The sequence below is a fragment of the Metopolophium dirhodum genome, chromosome 1 (genome assembly GCF_019925205.1).
Source record: "Metopolophium dirhodum isolate CAU chromosome 1, ASM1992520v1, whole genome shotgun sequence".
NCBI lineage: Eukaryota > Metazoa > Arthropoda > Insecta > Hemiptera > Aphididae > Metopolophium > Metopolophium dirhodum.
In genome coordinates this window covers 118,862,398-118,886,516 of record NC_083560.1, presented here as the reverse complement: position 1 = coordinate 118,886,516, position 24,119 = coordinate 118,862,398, and the positions used below count along the sequence as shown (strand labels likewise).

Here is a 24,119-nt window from a genome sequence, read left to right as displayed (position 1 = left end):
TAGGTACTCGGCAGATGCGTAGACATTACGTGACACAATATATGGAGTTTATATTATCAGATGGCGGTGTAAATGGTTTTTCGTTTTTAAGTACCTATACGGGTAGTACCTACTACTTATCAAGGTATGAACTTGATGGGAAAAAACCAAAAACACGATTTTAAACTTACTTTGTGTCTATATACTAATGCACTGTTGCATACCTATACGACTGAACACTGTGTAACTATATTATACACTGCGCATATGAGCGCTTATAGCTGCCTTGAAATAACATACGAACTATAATTGTCGTAATGTTAAGTAAAATATAATGTAATATTAGTATGGGATTGGTAAGCCACAGGGGAAAAAAATCAAAACAACCATATTTTAGATACAAGATAAGAATTTGTTGTATTAAACAAAAAAAAAGTTATTATTTACACATTAATGATAAGTAAACGTCGGACGGACATTCGGCTTATATATGTACAACAATATTATTATGAGAAGATTTGCCGATAGCCAATAAGTGGCTCTAATGTAGTCCGTCCGGCGTAAAAAAAAAGATTATTATTTATACAATAATGACAAGTACACGTCAGACGAATATTCGGCTTATATATTTACAGTAATATTATAAGAAAACATTTTTGACGATAGCCAATAAGTGGCTCTAATGTAGTCCGTCCGACGTATGTTAATTGTACGTATACATAATATTACTGAGATTTGTGATACACCCGCACGTGTTGTCTCCGCCTTACACACGTACGACATGGACAAATCGCGTTTACGCAGTCTGAGTAGAACTCAATTTTGGTTTTAGAATAAAAATATCTAATAAAAAATTGAAATACATATGGACATTAAAAAATATATTGAGTGTGATTCTAGAAATATTTTCATGTTTTCATTTTAAAATAGGTATTTTTACTCTTGAAACCAAAACTGTGCTAGTCGTAATCTATCTATGTCGTACGTGTGTAAGACAGAGACAACACATTACGTGTACTTAACTTAACATTAAAATTACTAACTAGGTAATGTGACTAACGTATGAAAATCGAAAACAATCGAAATATTTACTATACATTTACGCGAAATACCTTAAATTATCCAATGATGCAGGAGAAGCAACCCACGATGAACAGAATGCAACCCTGTATGCATCCTGGTCTGTCGTCGTCATCGTGGCCGTCGGCAGCGGTGGTCCCGTCGGTCTGAACGTCGTCGGATTGGTCCGCTACACGTATACCGTTGTCGTCGTCGTCGTCCACGGATGGCGCGGATGGTGTGGAGGACGTGGACGGAGTGGATCGTGCGGATTGTGCGGCTGCTACTGATAGCGCCAACGGCGCTAACGGCACTGAAGACGGTGGCGGCGGCGGCGGCGTATCCGGCACCTTCATGCGGTAGTGCGGTACCAGCGGCATGACTTCACGCCCTTCGGTTATGGGACGGGTGTCTGGGCAACGCCTGAAAATGCGTACCTTTTGGCGGATATTTGTAACAGTCGAGTCATTTTTGGCTCGTGGCAGCGGCTTTGGCGGTAACGGTTTCGGAGCTGCCCGGTTGACGGGCGCCCGAACAGGGTTCCTCGGAGGCAGTGCTGGGGGCCTCGGTTGCAGAGGGATCGAGCGCCACGCCACATTCTGATCGTACCGCCTGGCGCGTTCACGGACGGAGCCCTGTTCCGGTCGCGTAAGAGGAGATGGGCTCGTCGCTATCGGTTCCCCGTCGTTGTTGGACTGAAAAACAAATACTTGAGGTTCCTGGGTGAACCTCACCGATTTACTCTTGCGTGCGTTTCCATTGTTGTTCGTATTGTTCTCCATATTTCGCTATGTTCAACAAGAAATTAACAATATTGTAAATAAAAAAATAAAATTATTAATTATAAAAATAAAATAAAAATAAAAATAAAAATTACGAGTGACCAAAAAAATCACTATACCTGCAGCACAGTCCTATACAGCACAGTCCTATACAGCACAGTCGTACCTAACGGTCGGAGAGCTAATGAAACGGGCACGTCCGAAGGTTACGGTGACAACAGAGCGACTGACAATGTTATAAAATGTCCACGGTCAGCGATATACTTAATAACGGTGCGAGGTCTATCGGAATTTTATCTATCGGATATTAAGAACCCCCCACATATCGGTCGACAATGCCTACGTCCAAAACATTTCCACTATCACAATTTGCAACGTCGCATCCGGTTGGACCTTGCCCGTTATACCGTATACGCGTTTACCTACTTTTTACCTGATGTACAAAAGGTGCAAGGTGGGGGTGGGGTGTTGATCCTTCTTGACTTTTTTTTTCACTATTTAAAACCCAAATGTGTTTTCGTACAACGGTATATATATATATTATGTTTTGTATTATATTTTAATATAGCCCTCCTCCGATTCAGTGCAGTGTTAGACATATATAAAGCCACCTAAAGATACATTGTAAATTATCGCCTTTCACTAAATGCTTCAAATATAAACCCACTGATTAAAAATATATTTAATTTCGTAAACAATTTATATATAACGTATGAGAGTGTAATTAAATAATAATTAAATAATGCATACTAGATTTTAAAGGGTAAATGAGTACAAAATGCAATAATCGTTCAGCTATAATACGGGAAAATATGAAAAATATAATTTTATAATGACATATACCTACGCATTTTTACCTACGTGTAAAAAAAAATTATTGTGATAATAATTCAGTACCAACTACCAAATTAAAAACTACTAATACCTGGAGACTTAACCATACATTCGGAAGAGTTTATCATCCCCCAAAACGACATAATTGCGGATAAATGTTGCTAAATGTATAAATAATACTTCGATAATGTGGTAATAATGTTATTAATATAATAACTATTATTATATTATTATAATGTATATATCTGAACGTATTATAATAATATTATAAATAATTTCTGTAAATACTTCTCAGTTTAGAACACACGTTTCGTTCTTAGTGTATCCTATATCATACAATTTATAATCGATGAGCGTCGCACAACATTGCAACTTTTGGCTAAGTTCGTAAGGAATCGTGTAATTTTTATGGATACAAAATAATATATTTGTTTTATGAGTAATAGTGATTGTAAGGCAAAGATTCCGAAATCATGTTTCAAACATATTGAGAACCCCAAATATCACACGGCAATACGTCCAAAATCCACTTCAATTATCGTAATTATTCACAACGACCGCGACGCGTCCACTTTGACCTTGTCCGTTATAGCGTACTAATTGTTTATACCTACGTTTTGACCTCAAATTAAATTTTCCGTTTTTCGGTGGGTCGAGGGCTCAACAATAATTTTCATTCGATGTGTATGAGAGTAAAACATATTAAAAGATAAGCACGGAATTGAATAATCATTCAGCTATAATACAAGGAATTATAAAAATTTTAAACTTTTTATACGTGTATAAAAAATTCAATAAGTATTATACTACTCATTTATAACGAATTTTTTTTTTTTGTTTTTTTTAGTTTTTTTTATTCAATATGGAGAATCATATGACACCCCCAAAACAGCAATTAATAGCTGTGTTTTTATGAGCCGCTGTATTCACGTTGCCGAGTGGTGGGAATGGCACTATAGTGGGAGAAATTTTGGCCGGCAGACGTCGGGTACGTCAGTATCGATGCGCGATTTACGTATGGACTCTCGTGGGCCAGAGAATAGGTACCTAATACCAATACCAACTAGAAAATATTACGAATGGAAATAGAATTGAAACTAATGTGACTGTGTGAGCGCTATGGTATTTCCAAAATAAAGGTATTCACTGCACATTGGTCAGTGATGCAATATCGCTTCGGTGCATCCGTAAAAAAAAACCATATCGCCACAATAAAATTTCTAACGCCGAAAATGTGAATTTGTTACTATAAGAATATTTATCAAACGATGTTTGATAAGTTCTTAAAAGTGTTCTTAAAAAATATTTTTAATTAAAAACCTACAAAACTTTTGTTTTATTCGGACATCAAAAAATTACCAACCCTAAGAGTTCCCCACCCAGGGCCACTACCAACATAGGACATTGCTGTGTCACACGAGTTTAATTGTTTCATCACCCTTATCGATAATTTATGTATGCTGTTCTATCACTATCCGACTATACAATAATAATTATTGTACATTCATTTTAGATTCTGAGCGAAGCGATGAATGTAATGATTTTACAATAATGTGTGTGTGTTTTTTTTTTTGTGTCTGTCATCACATTTTAGGATGGTAAAAGTGCTTGGATTTTCTTAAACAGTAACTTTTCTGATAGGAAAGTGAATATATTTGGTACTTTGAGGGGTTAAAAGTAGTTTTCAAAAGCGACGGGAAAAACAAAAGAAAAATTAAGGAAAAACGGGAATTTTTACACAAAATCTGTTTTCGAAAAAATCGATTTTGGTTTTTAACGCAACTCAAAAACAAATGACCGTAGGTACATGAAATTTTGACTGAATGTTTATATCAGCATTTTCTATACACCATAACATTTTCCAAATATTTTGACTTTTTTTAGGCTGTTTATGGACATTTTCAGTTTCCATTTTTTTTAGTTTTTTTTTCTATAAATATCAATAAAATTTTATCTGTTGGGTAAAAAGCTTAAAAATTTCATAGAAAGCTCCTTGGTTATTGTTTCAAAGGCAGATGAAAAAAATTAAAAATCCTTAGTCACAGTTTTTATTTATAAGCATTTAAAGTTCAAATGTTGACAAAATGTATCAAATTTATAATTAAATAATTATTTTGTAGTTAAAAATTTATAAAATATTCAACTGTTATAGTTATGGATTGAAAATTGAAAACAAGGCTCCACGTAAAAAGGTTATATATAAATTACTTTATTCACAATAATATCATCAAATTTACTTGGTAATATCATAGGCTGACTGACCGTTTTTGCTCAGAATCGTTTTTCTTATACAATGATATTATATCATTGAATTCAAATTTAACACCATCCATTACAGTGACCCACTTGTAACCTACTGTACAGCAGAGCGACATCCACTTAACTCACCTTTTTATTTATAATACGTGTTTAGTATAATATAATATTCTTAATATAATTTGTTTTTCTCATAATATACATTGATAATTCTAATGGTTTTAAAATTGACGTGGGGGCCACATTTATATCTACTTAGAGCCTCTGCTCTTCTTTTAAATAAAAAATAAATTAACAAAATCTACTCAGTTTCTACCCCTCACCCCTTCCCCCTAAATAGGTATCGATCTGTAGATTAGTGTAAAAGTATTATAATTAAGGTAGTAACTAAAATATAAAATATAATTTTAAAATTTTATAGAATTTCGTAATTTGAAAAAACGGACACTAACAACCGTATTATAGTTAATATAAACATAATATTATAATGTCCACATAAAACATCCATTCAGAAAATATTTTAAATACAATTCAAATAGATTTAAAACAAGTAATAAATGAATAGTGAAACACGGCGTATTATTGACATATAAGTAAATTTCATATTAAATTAAAATTAAGTTATTTTATATATACATACAGTTTTAAATGAAAAAATACAAAAACTTTGATGTTATTAAATATTTACGTAATAAGTTCAAGGTTCGAACAAACGATAACAATGGTAGAAGACGCCATCGAAGATGATATTGTTTACCTTTATATTATTATCAGCGTGTATACTAAATATTTTACAATATCACTCGTATAATATTTTGTGTGTGACTGACGAATAACAACGACGTCTTCATATACACTATACACCATATGACAGCGGTTCTTAACCTTCTGTAGATCACGGACCCCTGAAGAAAGATTTTTAGAAATCACGGACCCCCTTACCAATTTATTATTGAATATTTTCTTTTTTTACAAAACAACACATGTTATTATAACCAAAATTATAATTTTATATTACAAATTACATAAGTAGACATAACAAAACATATACATTTATAATTATTTTTATTACACTTAATTTTTTTAAAAATGTGATATAAAACTTTACATACCAGTAATGATTTTATTTTGTTATGATGTAACTCGAAAACGAAGAAATATCACATGATTAACCGTAGATACTAGACATTTTTACCAAATGTTTATAATAGCATTTTTATCACTTATTGTCGCATATGAAGTAAAATTTAACGTTTAATACTTTTTCTTAACTAATAATAATTATAATATTACATGTATTTTATACTGTGTAGTGTGTACAATAAACAGTACTTTTAATATTGATTATTAATAAAAATTTATATTCTATGCGAGTACATACAAAACATAAGTGAATGGAGGGTCGCTAAAAAATTGAAATTCAAAAAGGTGGTCACCACAGTAAAAAGTTTGAGAAACACTGCTTTAGACGACTGACATTCTAATTTTATTTTAATAAATTTTGATAAAAAATTGTGCGTTTGGTCTAAAACCTTGAGACAATGTAATATAAGGTTCCTTTTAAGTTGATCTTATTTGAATTAATACATAGTAAACATATTTTTTTTATAAGAATTTAACTCGTCGTTGGTATCGCTATGCAGGGTCCTGCCATTTAGTAATGAGTGAGCTCACCTCGTGGTTTTTTCATCATTATTTATTATACAATGAACATAAAATATTGAAACCAACAACAAATTATTTATATTTTAATCTTTTACAAAAAATGTTCTTACATTTTTTCTTAATTATAAATTGTTCACCACTAAAAATTAATTTATAATTTTTTATACATAATTATATAATAATATAATCATTATCATTCATCTTAGCCCTAGTGGTCTGAAATATTTTGCTGATTATTATACAGTACGCATATGAACGTTGTGTGCTCCTTAAAAATAGATCCGAGTTTACGAAAAAGTATTTGGTTAATCTATTGAGTAAGTGCAACGCTCAACTTATGGGTATTAACAACATTGCATGTCGATATCTAATCAAGAATTATTCATAAAATTATTATATTGGCAAAAGTATATTAAAACATGTGGCGATTGAAGGTATAAATAGTATCAGATGAATCAACTAATAAATAAATAAGTAGCTCTCAAAATACTAACGAGGTGAGCGGCGCTGGCGGGTTAAAGCTATAGCATTTTTACGAAATTTGTCGACATTTCAAAAGTTTTTATTTTATTTTATAGTTAAAAAAGTCTAAAATGTTTAATTTATAACAATATGATTTGAAAATTTAATTTATTATTCTTTAGAAGTTAATATACCAACTAAAAATATTAAAAACACATTTTACAATTTTTTTTTATAAGCTTTTGAAATTAAAATGGTGACAAAATTCAATAGTAAAATCATAATAGGCTGACTATTAGAGGAGTATGCCATTTAACGCCAACAAGCAAGATACTATAATCTCCCTTTAATTTCCAAAAAGTCTTAAATAAAAAAAAAAATTAAATAAAGAAATATATTTTAATGTAATTGTGAACAATTATAAACATTTAAACGTATTGTGGTTGCACTGTCGCGGTCATCGTGCACACCGACTGCTAATAAGCAGAACAATAAAATTGTATGATTAATGAAATTACATGTATAAAATTCTTTGAAAGCGATAGAATCACGAAATAAAATATAATTGAAAATAACAAAGTGTTATCTCCATAATAATTATATAGATGCAATGTTGTATATATAAGCCGTTTCCTGGAAAAATATAATTTCTCCGACTATCAAAATTCGAGTTGACCGCGTTCACCGAAACCATTTCAGCGAGTATTATTACCCTAATGGCTATAATACCTAATAATAGTATAATATAATATAACATAGGAATATATACACTCAAGAGTCAAGGTTGGTTCTACTGAACGGAAATATGCTATGTGGCATGTGGCCATGTGGGTCGGATAAATAAGACAAATAGCGCTTGGACATCATCTTAAGGTAATTTAATCTGTATAAATCTGCACTTTCATTATCTATAGTTGTGAAATACATTATAATCAATGTATCAACAATTCATCACTATAGGCAATGACAATAAAAAGAAAATACTACAATTCATTAGAAAATCTGAGAGATCTTATTTATAATAGTTTTGTATAGATTTATCGATTATTAGGATAGGTATGATATAATATTGGTTATGAAAACGAGTGAATTGCAGACTTGATATAGCACCGCAAATACGCGTGTTGTTACTTTATCGTAATAATTAATATTTTAAGACCACCCATTTTTTATTGTTATTCCAAGATTTTTGTTTAAATTGTTTTGAACACGTATGTATTTGATAAACATACAAATAATCGACTTAATATTATCAATCATAAACACCATATTGTCATGGCGCACTGCTAGCCTTATATATGATTTTCTGCCGCCCATTGCTCACAACCTGCCACAGCCTGGCTTTACGGTCCTAAATCCATTTCACAAATCACAATAACATAAATGAAAATTATATAATACCAAAATTTAAAAAAAAAAAATGGTGCAAGATGCCCACGCTCCACTAAATACGTCTATTTAGTTAGTAGAAACCATTATAGTTGCAGCGGTGTTGCCACTCATCACCATTTACCGCCACACAAACATTATAATTTATTTATTTAAAAAAAATGATGTACTCCTACCCAACACCACTGCTGTATCACGATTTCAGCCTCAGGCACCCTGTATCCGACACACACACACACACACACACACACACACACACACACACACACACACACACACACACACACGCACACACACACAGACAATCCGCAAATTATCGGTTTTTGTGATTTATTTTAGTTTTTAGCTTTAATATTAATTATTACGCGTGAGTTATATTAATTATTTGTAAAACATTTAGTCTTATATCGTACTTAATGTTATAAGTTCGCGAGTTCACCGAACAAACAACGTGCTAACTTAAACGTCTTAAACCGTGGAAAGCAAATGTAACTAGTTTTAGATTCTGAGCGGAGTGATGAATGTATTGATTTTATAATGATGTGTTTTTCTTTTAATTTAAACATTTTTTTTTTTTTGTATTTGTGTACTTACATGATTAGTACTTGAAAAATGCTTCGATTTTCAACTTCGGTATCTTTTCCGAAGGTAAATAAAAATTTCACACCGTCGAAAAACTTGAAAATTTTATACAATAGGTTCCTCGTATAAGTTGTTGTTAGTGGAAATTAAAAAAAAATAGAACGTAAATACATAATATTTTTTGCGTCTGAAGTTCGAATTTTTACAAAATTTGTAAAAATCACGAAAATTTGCTAACTATTTCAAGTTAGAAATTCATAAAAATGTTCTTTTTATATCTAAGATTTGAAAATTTATTATAATATTCCTATTAAATTTCTCTACTTTTATCAAAAAAAATGTTACTGATAAGTCAAATTATATTTTTATAATCGTTTATGGTTCCAATGTTTACAACATATTTTCATTTTGTCATTTTCTAAATTTGATAAAATTTTAAAAATATTTTGACTCATTTTGAGCTGCTTGCGAACATATTAATTTTTTGATTTTGAGCGGAGTAATGAATGTATTGATTTACAATGCGATGTGTATTATTTTATTTTAAATTTAAAATGTTTTATTTCCGAAGATACATGAAATTTTCACTGAATGTTTATATTAGCATTTTATACACACCATAAGACTTTCAAAATATTTTGTCTTGCTTTGAACTGTTTACGGACATTTTTAGTTTCCAATATTTTTAGTTTTTTTTTCTATAAAATAATGTCAATTTTATTTTATTTGTTGAGTCAAAAAGCTTGAGAATTCAACGTTCCTAATATATTGTTACAATGACAGTTGAAAAACGTTAAAAATACAAAGTCCCAATTATTTTTTAAGCATTTAAAGTTTAAATTGTATCAAATTTAATATTTAAAAATTATTTTGTAGTTAAAAATTTATAAAATGTTAAATTTGTATAGCTAAGGATTGAAAAATATGAACAAGGTTCCACGTAAATAGATGAGCAAATTAATTTATTCACAAAAATATCATCAAATATACTTAGTTATGTATATACTAATATCGTAGGCTGACCAGATGTTGGGACCGTACTGAAATTAACCGTTTTTGGACCGAAACCTTTTAAAAATCTTGGGACCGAAACCGGACCTGAACCCTTCAATACAAACTGAAACCTATATTTTGATGTAGATGTTTTTACGGGTTTTTCGGGTTGTTTCGGTTCCTAAATCCAATAGATACTTTATCTATGGTGTAAGTAGGTAATAACTAATTATTATTAATAATAAATAATTATAAAACCGTAGATCTATAAAAGTTTATCATTGATAAGAAATAAGAATATTATTATGTGTACAACAGAATTGCCATAAAAGAAATACCAAAAATCCAAATTTTAATTTCCATGTAACCGATATTAATAAAATCGCAATTCGCAATTGATACTGTAGAATTTCTGAAAATAATAGCAATTTCAACGTTTATAAGTGTTTCAGAATTCAGTGAAGTTGTCATATAAATTATAAATTATAATAATAAATTGTTACCTTACTAATTACCCGTCACTGATAATATTAAATACCTAAACCTAATGCGGGTATCGTTAACTCTTAATAGAACTATGCTCTGTACGACACTTTGACTTTACCTACTACTGAACTGTTCTTCCGTCACCGTTACTGCAGTATATATTTTTAAAATGTATATTTGTATATATAAGTTTTAAATTATTACAACATGGGTATGTCAAAAATTCATTCTTATTTTTTATTTATTTTTTTTTAATAATTCATTTTTATAATATTACCTAAATTCTGAAATAGTTACACTTAATTACAAATACCTGTCACTAAATAGAGATTATTAATATGTTAATTTTTTTTATATTTCACTTTATTGATAAAAATAAAATAAAAAAAAAGTTAAATAATAAGGGTCAAAACCGGTATTAACCGAAACTTGATATTTTTAAAAACCGAAACCAGAACCAAAACCAAAATTTTAGGTTTTTGAGAACAGAAACCTAAACCCAAACTGATAAAATCATAAAGGTTCCGGTCCATGGGTCGGACTGACTTTTTCTGATCTTCGCTAAGAATTGTTTTTCGTGTACAATGATATTATAAATTATAATATATCATTTAATTCAAATATAACACTATCTATTACAGTGAACGTCTTGTAACTCCCTGTACAGCAGACCGTAACCCACTTAGGTACCCCTTTTTACTTAGTATATTTTATGCATTTATAATATAGGTGCTAATCACTATTACATGTTTTATTGCAAATTTTAGTTACCAATATCGGCACAATTTGTCTGTCGCGTGAACGACTGGCTGAAGATTCATAATTATAATATTGTCGTGTGTAAAAAAACGCTATTTAGCTTCACATTCTGTTGACGCATAATTTATCCCAAAACAATTACTTATGGGTATTATAAGTATAATTTAAACCATTACTATATTGTGTTTATTTCGCGTGCGTGAGTCATAGAGATATAACTTTCGAAGCCTGGGCATAAACAAGTTAAAAAGTTGAAGTTAAGTTAATTTTAACTTTTTAAAACTTTATATTTATTAACTTAACTGATTTTTATTGATATCAACTTTATAAATAACGAGTTACTATTAAATTTTAATCAAATCCAAGTTACGTTAATTTATAAATAATTAAATAATAAATATAATAAAATTATTATTGATGATATTAATATTATGATATTGCATAAAAATTTACTTTTTATTATTTTAAACCATATTACTGGCTTTTTATAAATTAAAAAAAAATAACTTAACTTAAGTTAAGTTAATAAGATAGTTGTAAGTTTTCATATAACTATTAACTTAACTGAGTTGAAGAAAAAAATAGGATAACTTACTATAAACTTTAAACTTATTAAAATGTTTTCAATCAACTTAACTTCACTCAATCAAAAATTATGATTAACTTGTACAGGCTTGTAACTTTTAAATTATTATTATTTGTTTAGTTACGTGGGTGGTGTGTGGTATCAGATTAATCATATTACACATTTTGTTTGTGTTGCTATGAATTCCATATTTGTCTACCTTTTAGTGACGATCTACCAATTATATAGGTATTTATCTGTATTTATAGACATATAAACTAATTTAATTTAATTTAATGTGATACTTATTGTGATTTTTGTTCTGTTTTGCTTTATTAGGGTACTTTGTGCCTTGAAATGTTTATTTATATTAGTTATATATTTATTTTATAATGATAATAGTTATAATTAAATTTAACCTGTTATGTATCTAATAAGAAAATATTTTAGTGCTACCGCTCATCGTAAAGTCATACGAATAAATAAATATATTATATAGGTATGTCGTATGTGTATCTATATATTATATTTTATTTACCTACCTTGTTGTCCGTAGTTATAACTTATAAGTTATAAGTATACACACACAAATCACTCACAGCTGCAGAGTCGCAGCATACACGTAGGTCATCACTGTTGATCGAAGTAAACACGCAAACATTTACATTTTGGTGGTGTGCATACCGAATGTGGTAGTAAGTGTACGAAGTATTTTGTGACTGGGTATGTATAATATAATTTTATGTTCCTGTTCCGTTCAGTGGGTTGGAATAAAACCATTTTAATCATAGTGTCCCAGGCAAATTGGTGTGCTAATATTAACCACACTATACTAAATACACTGTTTTTAAAATAATCAAATTTGATTTGAAATTTTTAATTTATTTTTAAATAGTTTAATAACTAGATTGTTATAGAATTAAATTATTATAGGTATTGCAACTGGTATCATCGCATCGCAAAAAAATATTATATAATAACCATAAGTAGATTATCTATGGGGGAGTTTATGGGAATAAGACCCGTTCACAAAAGTTATTTAAAATTAAATGGATAACAGGATTTTGCTACACAAATAATAATAATACCTAAGAATAATTTACAATAAAAATTATTGTTAATTGTATATACATTTTTTTTTCTTCAGACCATTTAGGAATGATGGAACGATGATCCGCATGCAGTCTTGAGTATCTTACATTCTTACCTGCATAAACGTATATTGTTTTCCTCCATTATCTATTACCATTTTGTTTTTTATTTTACAGTAAATGTATACTACTTAGTATTTTGTGTAAGAAAACCAAAGTAAAATAATGTTATCAATCAGTATGAAAAATACTGTTATTTCTAGAACATTTAGTGAGACACCAACCCCCCTCCTCCTTCCCACCACTATTTAAATATGATAATAGATGTAAGATTAGGGGGATGTTCGGCAATTTTGGTTATCAACCTTAATTCGCCGATATATAAAAAAGTCTACCTAGTTAGTTGAATTTACATATCGACGGTGTTTTGTTGAAAGAGCGCAAACCACATAATTGAAATTATTCAGGAGGAACTAAATAGTGTTTTTAAAGTATATTTTTGAAATATTGGTCCATCTCAAATATAATTTCATATAGTAGACATGTTGATAATTTGATAAAAGTTATCATTATAATCCTTAAATGTATGTGAGTTATATTTATTATCATTAAAAGTAGTAGTCGTTGTATGCGCCCTTTTAAATTCATATTCTTGAACGCCCTTCTTATAATAAATCATAACCAATAAAAATTTTGTGGTAAACGCCCTTTTTACATGTCTACTAATATTTTTACTTTTATTTTATTAAAAGGGCGCCTCCATTCAGTATAATAATTGTTATCAGTTAGACATATTTCTTATCTAATAAACGCCCTTTTTACAGATTATGCACCTAACTTTCTAAAAATGTTTATACCAAAAAATCGATCTCGATTTTTTTTTAGGGTTACGCCCTATCAATAAAACACCGTTGAATTATCATACTCTAAATCTATAGTGAAACTGGCCGCCACAACAGAGCAATGTTTTATGTTCACGATATGGTTATGTGAAATATCAAAAAATAAAAATGCTCATATCTTGCTTGAAAATTAAAATATCGAATAAAAACTAACTCCTTAAACATAGATAATGTTATTATCTAAAAAATTGATAATAGGTCAAATCACTCTAATATAAAAACTAACAGCACACTATTGAAACTAGTGAACGATAATTTGATATGTCGTAGACGTGTGTAACACGGAGACAACAATTAATGCATGGGTAGCATCCTCTTAAGTGAATTGAATTATTATAAAATAACAAACCACTACAAACCTAAATTATATTTTTACTTTTATATTTGATAAGAGAACGGACACGAAAATTTAGTAGTACGAACAGTGGCGTAGTCAGGATCATTCATGAGGTGGTGATTGGAGGGTTGAACACCCAACCCCCCTGGCTACGCCACTGTGTACGAAAATTGTTCCTTAATTTGTAGGTATATTCACATACCTAAACAATGATACATTCCTATTAAATTTAAAAATAAAAACAAAAATGTATTTAACATCTTATTATTTATTAAACTGAATTATTCATGTCAAATGTAAATTATAATTATATTCATTTAAATTGTGTGTAAATAAATAGGTTTAGCTTATCAATAAATTAACATAATAATCTCGGAAAAATATAAAATGTAATTTATAAAAATACAAATTTAAAAGAAAAAAAAAAGTTAATTATTCATTAAAAATTCATAACGCAGTAGTATTACTGTTATGGACGACTATTTTATTATACTATATTAATTATCAAAGGTTCCCCAGCACTAGCAGGCTATGTTACATACTAAGGTACCTAATATTAACTATTAAGTATAAAAACATATATTGTTAAATTTATTTAGTTGTTAGCAAGACGGAAACCACTGCGTATGCGGGTACGACGCCCTGTTAAGGAAACATTTTTTTAATATTAATATTATGTTAGAAAATCAAGGTTAGAATGCCCAGTTTTAGATTGACAATTATATTTTAGAATATGGAATAGCATAGCCTACTGTTTTTGGGGATCCTCTATACTAGTTTTTATACATACTAATGGCTAATAGTCGTCCATAATAATATTGCATGTTGAAACACCTAATGACATTTTTATAAGAAATTTTAATTTAGCTATTCTATTTATTATATATGCTGATTAAAATATTACATGGCAATGGTGTCTTCAAACCAGTGAAAAAAAATCACAGCACTTAATGGTGTAGTAGAGGCAGGCTTCACAGCATCCATTGATTTCCGGCTCGTCTTCGCTGGCAAATTCTATTGGACGATTCTCCTTGGAAGGGACGGCGGTGGATTGGAGCTGCTCTTGTTGTATCTGTGACTCTTCTGATTGCATAAGCTGTGGTTGTGTGCCAATAACGTCCAGTTCGACATCGTCCGATGACCGCTGACCGGCCTCGTTGGCGACGTCGACGACGATGGTGCAGCCAACGTTCGGAGACGGGCCACACTTCAACGTGCGAGGCAGTACGGTCGGCGGCGAAGGAAGTGGCTGGAAGGAAGACTTATACTGACCGACATTTGACCGAAGATGAGTGTTGACTATCGTATCGACGTCGTTCTGCTGCTGGTCCTTAACCTCCTCCTCGGACGACATCGACGGTATTGAAGTGTCGTCCCAACTGTCCTCGGACGGAAGTTCGTTATTTTGTTTATTTTCATTTGTCACCTCTTTAATGATGTTCATTTTCCGACCCAATCTGAGTGGAATGTTTTCCGTTAAAGTCGACATTTTAGTACTGTTCCGTCGGTAAAAAACAACAAAAAAAAAGTAAAAACAATAGTAATATTGTTAACTTTCACGCGCACGTGCTGCTCGCTCGGATGTAATGCGTCTACTGTCGGCGGCTGCGGTTGCGTGACTGCAGCACGAGCATTGAACAGGACGGTGCCGATGCTGCAGCTACGCCGTCTATCGCCGCCGAGGGTGACCGACACGACGTGTGTTCGGGTTAAGAAGGGAAAGGGGACCCACGTTTGTCCAATGTATGACAACAAAACGTGTTCAAATATGTGACTAAACTGCCTATAAACCGGAGACTCGAGATCGGTGATTAGATTAGATAGGTAGTTTAGAATGCATTATGTAACTGGATATGTTAAGGTCCGTATGCATTTGTTGAAAATAAAATAATAATTCGTGTTCGTGAGTTAAAATATTAAAAACGTTTATTTTTTTATTTTATTTAGTCAACTAGTCAATGAAATCGGGTTTTTACCTGACGTATACACATGGTATGGGTAATTTATTATTCACAATCAGTTCTAAACTAGAATTTGTGCAATCTCTATGAATAAAATTATAATATTTTTTTATAATTCGTTTCAAAAAAATACCGGTGAATTAATAAGGCATGCATTTCATTAGCTTTAATCGATCCAAGCAATATAAATATTCCAGCAATACATATTTGGATTTGGAATTATGTTTTCTTCAATAGACATTGATAGCTTAATTTATTTCCAACCAATATTAGAAGATGGCGCTCCAGGTACACAATTAGGTAGCCACACATTTCCATTAGCTTAACAACTTGTAGATATAATTATAAGATGCTAAGAGTACGTACTACGTAGTGTTCTCCTATAATACCAAAAATAAAATACCTAATAAAGTGTCAAACCATATTTGCAAAACGAGCCTTATCCTACATTTTTTTATAAAACTCAAGGTCCCCAAAATTTTAGGTGGCTATAGTGGCTACTAGTTGCATCTCGCGGTAAAAATATTCTTCTGAATTTCTGCAGCCCAGTTTTTTTTTGCACATATAAAAATGTTGGACAATGTTTTTTTTGGTACGAACTAATTAAAAAATATACATTATAAAAATGAATTTATATATTTTAAATTGACATTATGGCACTGGCTAAAACATGTTTAATATTTTTTGTTAGTTCTAATTTCCTTATTTTTAACTGTCATTATTAAACAGACAACGATCGATAACATATAATATATGATAGCCATGTCATAAAACGACGAACAATAAAAGATTAATATTATAATTGTCAACCGTCGTAAAATTTAAACGGAAAGCTATAATATTATATGTATAAATGTATGATAGACACAACTTAAAATTATAAATATTATTCGGGCTACAACTCAACAGATATTATAATGTACAAAAACTCGAGCTGCAGATGACCAATGTAAACTATGATGAAATGAACCTTTTATCAACTATACATGTTTAAACTCCATTCTCCATGCATGCGATGGTGATTATTAATAGTTCTCACTAAGGTTACAATAGGTTCAAACACTGATAACAAACTGGTATAGGTCGACGGTCATTCTGTTGTCTGTTTAACACTAACACAATATTATTTACTTTTGAATTTTGATTAAATTCATATTATATGTCAATATTGTCACGCATTTGAAAATTATCTACTATTATAGTATGTTGAAGGTCATGCATATAACATAGAACTAAACTAGAAATAGTAAAATTACTAAAGTAGTAATTTTCGTTTAGTCAAAAAGCTTGAAAGTATAATACAAGGTTTCTCATAGGATGTTATTATTATAAAAATAATATAAGTATACGACATGCCTAATACATGTTTATACAGACATTATATAAGTTAAAATTTGGCAAAAATTACAGAGTTTTAAACAAAGAATAACGATTTTTAGTTGTAATTTAAAAATATTATTCGTAGGTGCTTAAAACTTTTGGTATGTGCTATAATATAATATTATATTGTATACATACAACGATATTTTAAAATGCAATGTTTTCGGCAATAAATAATTCAACCTGCCCTAACGACTGTAGTCAGAACTAATAGCACCCCTGATAATAAATTAAATTTGCACCCAAAATTATTTCGTCTACATAATCTCCCACCCCATTTTAGTGTGTTGCAGGCTGAGAATAAAATCATAAAAAACGAAGCTTGGAATTTAAATTTTTCACGTTCCAAGAATAATTCTGGACCATTATGTCACAATCCTATTTAAATGGTTGCATAGTGCCGAATCATTGACCCAGCGTATAATTAGTCACTTATTGGCATAACTTTTAAAGTGTTCCCAGTCAAAAAAATTAAAGATGTACGCGATTTATGACATCATCCTTTTAAGAGAGCATGCATCGTTTCCACCCAATACTAAAAAGTAAATATTCGTTTCCATCAACAATCATTTCCCGCCAAAAGGAAAAAAAAAGTTTTGCTTTCGTTTCCACCAAATCATTTTTTTTCCAAAATTATCGTTTCTGATTTAAGATCCACTACACATAGTTTTGGTTTTGTGTGATAAAATGTATGGTATTTTGAAAATTATATTTCCAATAATAGTACGTTTGCTCCTATAGTGTGTTCTAATTTCAGTGATAGTGTATGCAGAACTACAAATTATTACGAATCGTTCCATGCACACTTCAATGAACAGTCCTAAAATATGCATTTTAATATTAATATATATTTAAAGTTTAAACATTTAATTTCAAGTTTTTAATCTAATGTATGTAGCTAGGTATTTATTATATAATATATTATAAAAATAAACAAAATAAACAGTTTTAAATAAATTAATATCCAAATTATATAGTAAAAATAAAATATGTTCAAAACAGAATAACTAACACGTCAACTGCAATAACAAAGTGTAAAATTAAAATATTTCTCGAAAATATTTTAGAAAACAGTACCAGAATACCTATGTCTCACCTAGATTTGGTGGAAACGACCACGTGGCTACCATATTACTTTGATAGAATTATAAAAATATATATCATAGAATATACTTAGTAATATATAGGCTGACAGACACTGTCGTTGTATTGCGTATGAAATTACTTATCATGGAATTAAAGAAAGACACATACTCGCATACTACGTGAGGCACACATGTAAATCTTAAATTATTTATTGACCATATAATTTTCATAATTTTTCTCATACGTTCAACTACATACGTTTTACGACATACGTTTGTTTGTTAGTTGTAACACGCTGTATACGATTTAAAAAAAAAGATAAACTAATTGTATACCCACAATCCACATAGCCATTTATTTTAATAAATTATTAAAAACATTATTTAAAGTTTTATACTAAAAATCTTTATAAAGTATATATTGTTTTATTTAAAAATGTATTTTATACTTGTTACAAATGTTTTATTATCTATAATATTATATTATTATGTTGTAATTGGCCAACTCGCAACTTTGCTACCAGGCACAGGGTTATTATTATTCCTTAATTATTCTTATAATATAATTATATAAAAATGATTTTATTAAAATGTTAATATATTATATAAATTATATATATATATTAACCACATAATATCATTTATTCTTTATCTTATAATAATATAAATGACTTGACAATCTTTCATCGTGTTTAAAAAACCGATAAGACGTATATTTAATTTTGTTTCTGACCAGTTGAACCAAACATATAAATAAAATAATTAATAAATACATACACATATTATATACAATTTATACAAACATTTTTAAATAATGACTTATGGTCGAAGTCGACGTCTATTATAATAGTGGTACTGCTTAATAAATAGTTATGATTCAGCCGCTATATAATATAAGATGTATAACATTATATTGAATATTTTAATATTTAAATTAAATCATGCTTGGGAAAGTTAATGCAATTTTTTAACTCGGTTCAGTTCAGGGACTGGAACCTTTTGAATTTATCGGTATGGAACCTATGGTTCTGGTTCTCCAAAAATAAAATAACTGGTCCGGTCCGGTTCTGGTTTTTTGTTTAAAAGAATAAGGGTATTGGTTCCCAATAATTTTGGTACCAATTTTAGATAATTTAGCCTTTATAAGGTACTTAGGGTAACTACCGAAAACTATAATAAATTTAAATACCTATCAGGAATGCGGTTTTCATTAAAAGTATGAGAAATATTATAAAACTCATATGATCATACATAGCTTATACAGAAAACAGTCACACCATTAAATTATGAATTATGATAAATAAAATAATTTTATTTTTGAACCTAAAAGAACTAATTTAATTTACAAATTCTAGTTCGGTTCCGGTACTTTATTTATTGAATTAAAGGTTCCGGTTCTGTTAGGTTCGGTTCCAGTCCAGTCCAGTTGTTTATAATAACAGCTTAAATCTAAAATATTTGTTGATTCTTCAGAAAATTAATTTTAATAACAATTTTTATTTAAGAAGACGTGATACCACCAATTTTGTAGTGTAAAAACATCGCAGATATATACGGAGAATAGTGATGAATTTATTGTTCTATAGTGGTTTTAAAGCAAAGTAAACCACACTTAGAGTCAACCTCATGTCCATTTTTTTTAAATGGGTACAGCATACTAAAAAAGTTACAGTTATTTTAAAAAAGTAAAATAAATAGAGCTTCGAATATTTAATTTAATAACTCATCAAGAAATAATTTAAGTATTCAAAAACAGTTATTATGAGGTTATCTTAAAAATATTATATTCTTCTCTCTTTTTTGTGATACGTATTTTTACTCTGAAACCACACTGGATAGTGTATGTGTAATTGTCCATAAGTATGTTTTACGACTTAATGCGTCATATTTTTTAGTTCATCTAGCCGTCCTGCACTGGTTCTTGCGGAAAAACAGTCAATAATTAGTTTTTTGTGTATTCGGCTCACCCCACTCAATAAAAAAACTCCACGATATCGTAATAACTAATAACTAATAATAATATAACACTGTCGTGATCTAGAAGGGGTCTCGAAACCATTGAGTGATATAACTCAGTATGACATCTCATTTATTTTATTTATATATAATATTATAATAATTACAAATAAAATTATTTTATGATTTGGAATTGTCGAGTGGGCGCCAAAAACGGGTGAAACACGATTTACCTTTTTCGCAACTCGATTTCGGACAATCACTATAATATTTGATGACAACAAAAATTATTTTGTACCCAAAAAATTACACGATTCCATACGAAATTTAGTGAAACGTTGCTAAATTGTAATACGCAGTCTTCCGAGTCAATCAATTATAAATTTTATGATCGGCATATCGTCTGGATGTCCTTAGGTGCAAATCGCAGGTCTAAGCGGATCCTATCGAAAAATATGATTGTTATTTCAGTTTACAGGCTTGGAATCGACAAAAATATATTGTTGGCTTGGTTAAAATTTATTAGTATAATTATTATTTTTAATTTTAATTTTAAAATCATTTTTGCAACGCTTAAATATTAAATAGTAAAAACAGTCATAAATAGTGATATTATATTGTATCTATTTATTAGGTTAATATTTTTATATTAATGCACAAATACATTTTGTCGTACTAAATTTGTCTAACTTGAACAATGTTTTATAATATAGCCGGGGAAAAATGAATATTCATTGGAAAAGCATTGTAGAGTAGATCAGTAAAAAAAAAATGTTATCAAATAGGTATTATTATTGTGATGACGTTAAGACAGTTAAAATATGAAAATTGGAATACACTTGGGACGCAATCTGTTAGGTAAAATAAAATTTTAAAAATGTTATCGGGCGATGTCCGGTAATTCAAAAATATATAAAAAGCAGTAACGTAACCAATTTATAAAATAAAAGAAAATAGTTAGTAAACGTGTTAGTAAAATGTACATTCAAAAAACAATGCTTGTACCTTATATAGGTATAATATACATCAAATCGATGTCACTACAGAGGTGTATTGGTACCTACGTACGGAGGTATACGCCATTTACCCGTCAGCAGAATTGCGATTTTCGGCGTATACCTTATGTAAAATATTATCATTTTAAGGTTATACGCTCCTAAAATAACTAGAAAACCAAATAAAACTTATTTAATAGTTCATAGGAAAAAGTTTTTATGATGTTTTAATGTACTATTTATCTGTTGAAGATAACAGCAGTATACGCTGTGATTAAAGGGGATTGCAAACGGACAGTTTTTAATGAGTTCAAAATAGGCAACTCTCAAATTATATGTGTGTGGGTCTAGTAAATGTGTGTGTAGTAAATGATAATAATATTAGTGTGTGTGACTGTGTGTACATAAAATAGCTGAGCGCTCCCGCGCAGGCGCACGTACAAGTCACCGTCACGACGTTGCACACGTGAACAGTAAACAATTTATGCTCATTTGTATGTAGTTTTTGTCAATTTAACCGTTGGACCCGATAACGCGATAAGACTTCTGAAAACTGATTTGTATTCGTTAATATGACGTGTACTTGTGATCGATCAGGCCACATTTTAAGATACCTATTTAATTTTCAAATAATCAACATTTAAAATGTTGTCAATTTAAAATATTCAAACAAATTTATAGGCGTTTTGGAACAAACTTTTTAAGAAGTGGTCTGAAAAGGTTCTTCCTTTAATAAGAAATAATTATTAAGGTTTTTAATAAAGAATATTAGAACTAAAAAATATTTAAAAACTTAACATGGTGACGAACATGACAATTATTATACCATTTCACCAATACGATACATATTTACAATTTATTTTCCATATTATACTGAAACAATGTTGATTTCTTGTGTAACTACAAAACATAAAACTTATGCAAAAAGGGTTGTGATTTTATCTGTAGTATATAATATATTTGAATATCGACGATAATATAATTGTATAGTAATATTAGAAGTGATAAACTGGGGATTAACTTACATTTTTGGAATGGAGCGAGAAAAAAATTATAATATACATATTTTATTAGTGCGTAGATGAATATAAATATATTTACCAATACACTAGATGTCAGTCTTATGATCAAAATATTTGTTGTATAATAATAAGATATAATATTATTATGTGTACAATATACGTTTTAGGTACCTACATATTATAATAAATAGGTGTGTCGTCACTTCTAACATCACAACATATTTGATTTGTGGAATTTTTTTAGAAAACTGGACAACTGCAGCAAAGCGTAAGTATTCTAGGAGTATCGACGAAACAATTAGATAGTTTAATAATAATATTGTATTATTTTGAATTAACGGGTGGCAGGCGGCATTATTAATTGTACGAGGTGATGGATTTCAATGTAAGTCGAATGTAATATTCTAAACACGTAGGTATAGTATTGTATCAAGGGGGGAGGGAGGTCTGAAGGAACTCACAAACATCATAATTATAGGTTATAACAATTTTTTTATTTTAATGTTATGATTATTACTACGTACATTTGTGTACACTCTTCAGAGTGATTTTGTGGAGAACTATTTTATAAACGCGTTATATTAACTGTATGGACGGTATATATAGATGATTAGGAATGTACAACAACAACAACAACAACAACAACAACAACAATGAAAAGAGCTTGTCTGCGAGTATGCTAGGTACATTATATTCTATATAATAAAGTGCTTCCTTTACAAACCTCGCCCTTAGTCGCACACCCCTGGTGTAAAGACAACCTTTCTACTGATTCGTCGAAGTCCATCCGGTCAACACAAAAAAAAAACATTTCAACAATTTAGTCTGCGATCTATTGTACAGCCATATATTATTGTCCATCGTCGTTTGGAAAGGCTCTCTGTACGACATTCATCGATGATGCCCAGTACAACTATAATAAGTATTAGGTACCACAGAATTTAATAATACATCTACAGGACTCAGCAATATAGATACTGTTATTCCGGTGAAATATGTCCATGTGCGGACGTAGGTCATCCCTAGATCCTAATAAATCATCAAGGTGAAAGAAAACATTTGTAAATCATCCGTGACGTCTTAGTACTATATACTATATATTGTCAATTATTTATTATCTTCACCTTGTTTTTCATACATGGCTAAATATACTATACATTTTAATTCTATATATAGATTGCCATTGTCAGTGATGGTCTCGTTGTGGTGAACAATGTAGATCCGGGATGGTGGTGTACCTTTTGTATAATCGTGTAGCGAAACGTTTTAAAGTATATATATAGAACAAATATATAAGTAAATAAATAAATAAGTAAATAAATAAATAAATAAATTTAAACATCTAACATAATATGAAAAGTTATTATTATGTTATGACTCGTACTTATGGGTCACGGGCCTAGTACGATTACCTGCAACCTCAACCGAATGGTGACCATCAATCCCGGAGAAGTGGTGAAAAATTAATAACAAATAGAAAACAAAAAATATATTCGTACAAGTAGGTACCTACTCTACTACCCACTAGAGTTCCAAATAAGATTCAATACTTAAATGAATAGCAAGTATATTTTGCATG

The 24,119-nt window shown here is 29.9% G+C and overlaps 1 protein-coding gene across 1 annotated transcript in view; it reads right to left on the bottom strand.

Annotated features, from left to right (window-relative positions):
- Window positions 1-457: 457 nt before the first annotated feature.
- The window catches only part of LOC132937423 (uncharacterized), a 41,285-nt gene continuing 17,623 nt past the window's right edge, over window positions 458-24,119 (bottom strand). The window contains exon 2 of the mRNA XM_061004241.1: window positions 458-1,826. Within this exon, the coding sequence (XP_060860224.1) occupies window positions 1,098-1,820 (723 nt within the window). The 5' untranslated portion in view covers window positions 1,821-1,826 and the 3' untranslated portion in view covers window positions 458-1,097. The remainder of the gene's footprint in view (window positions 1,827-24,119) is intronic.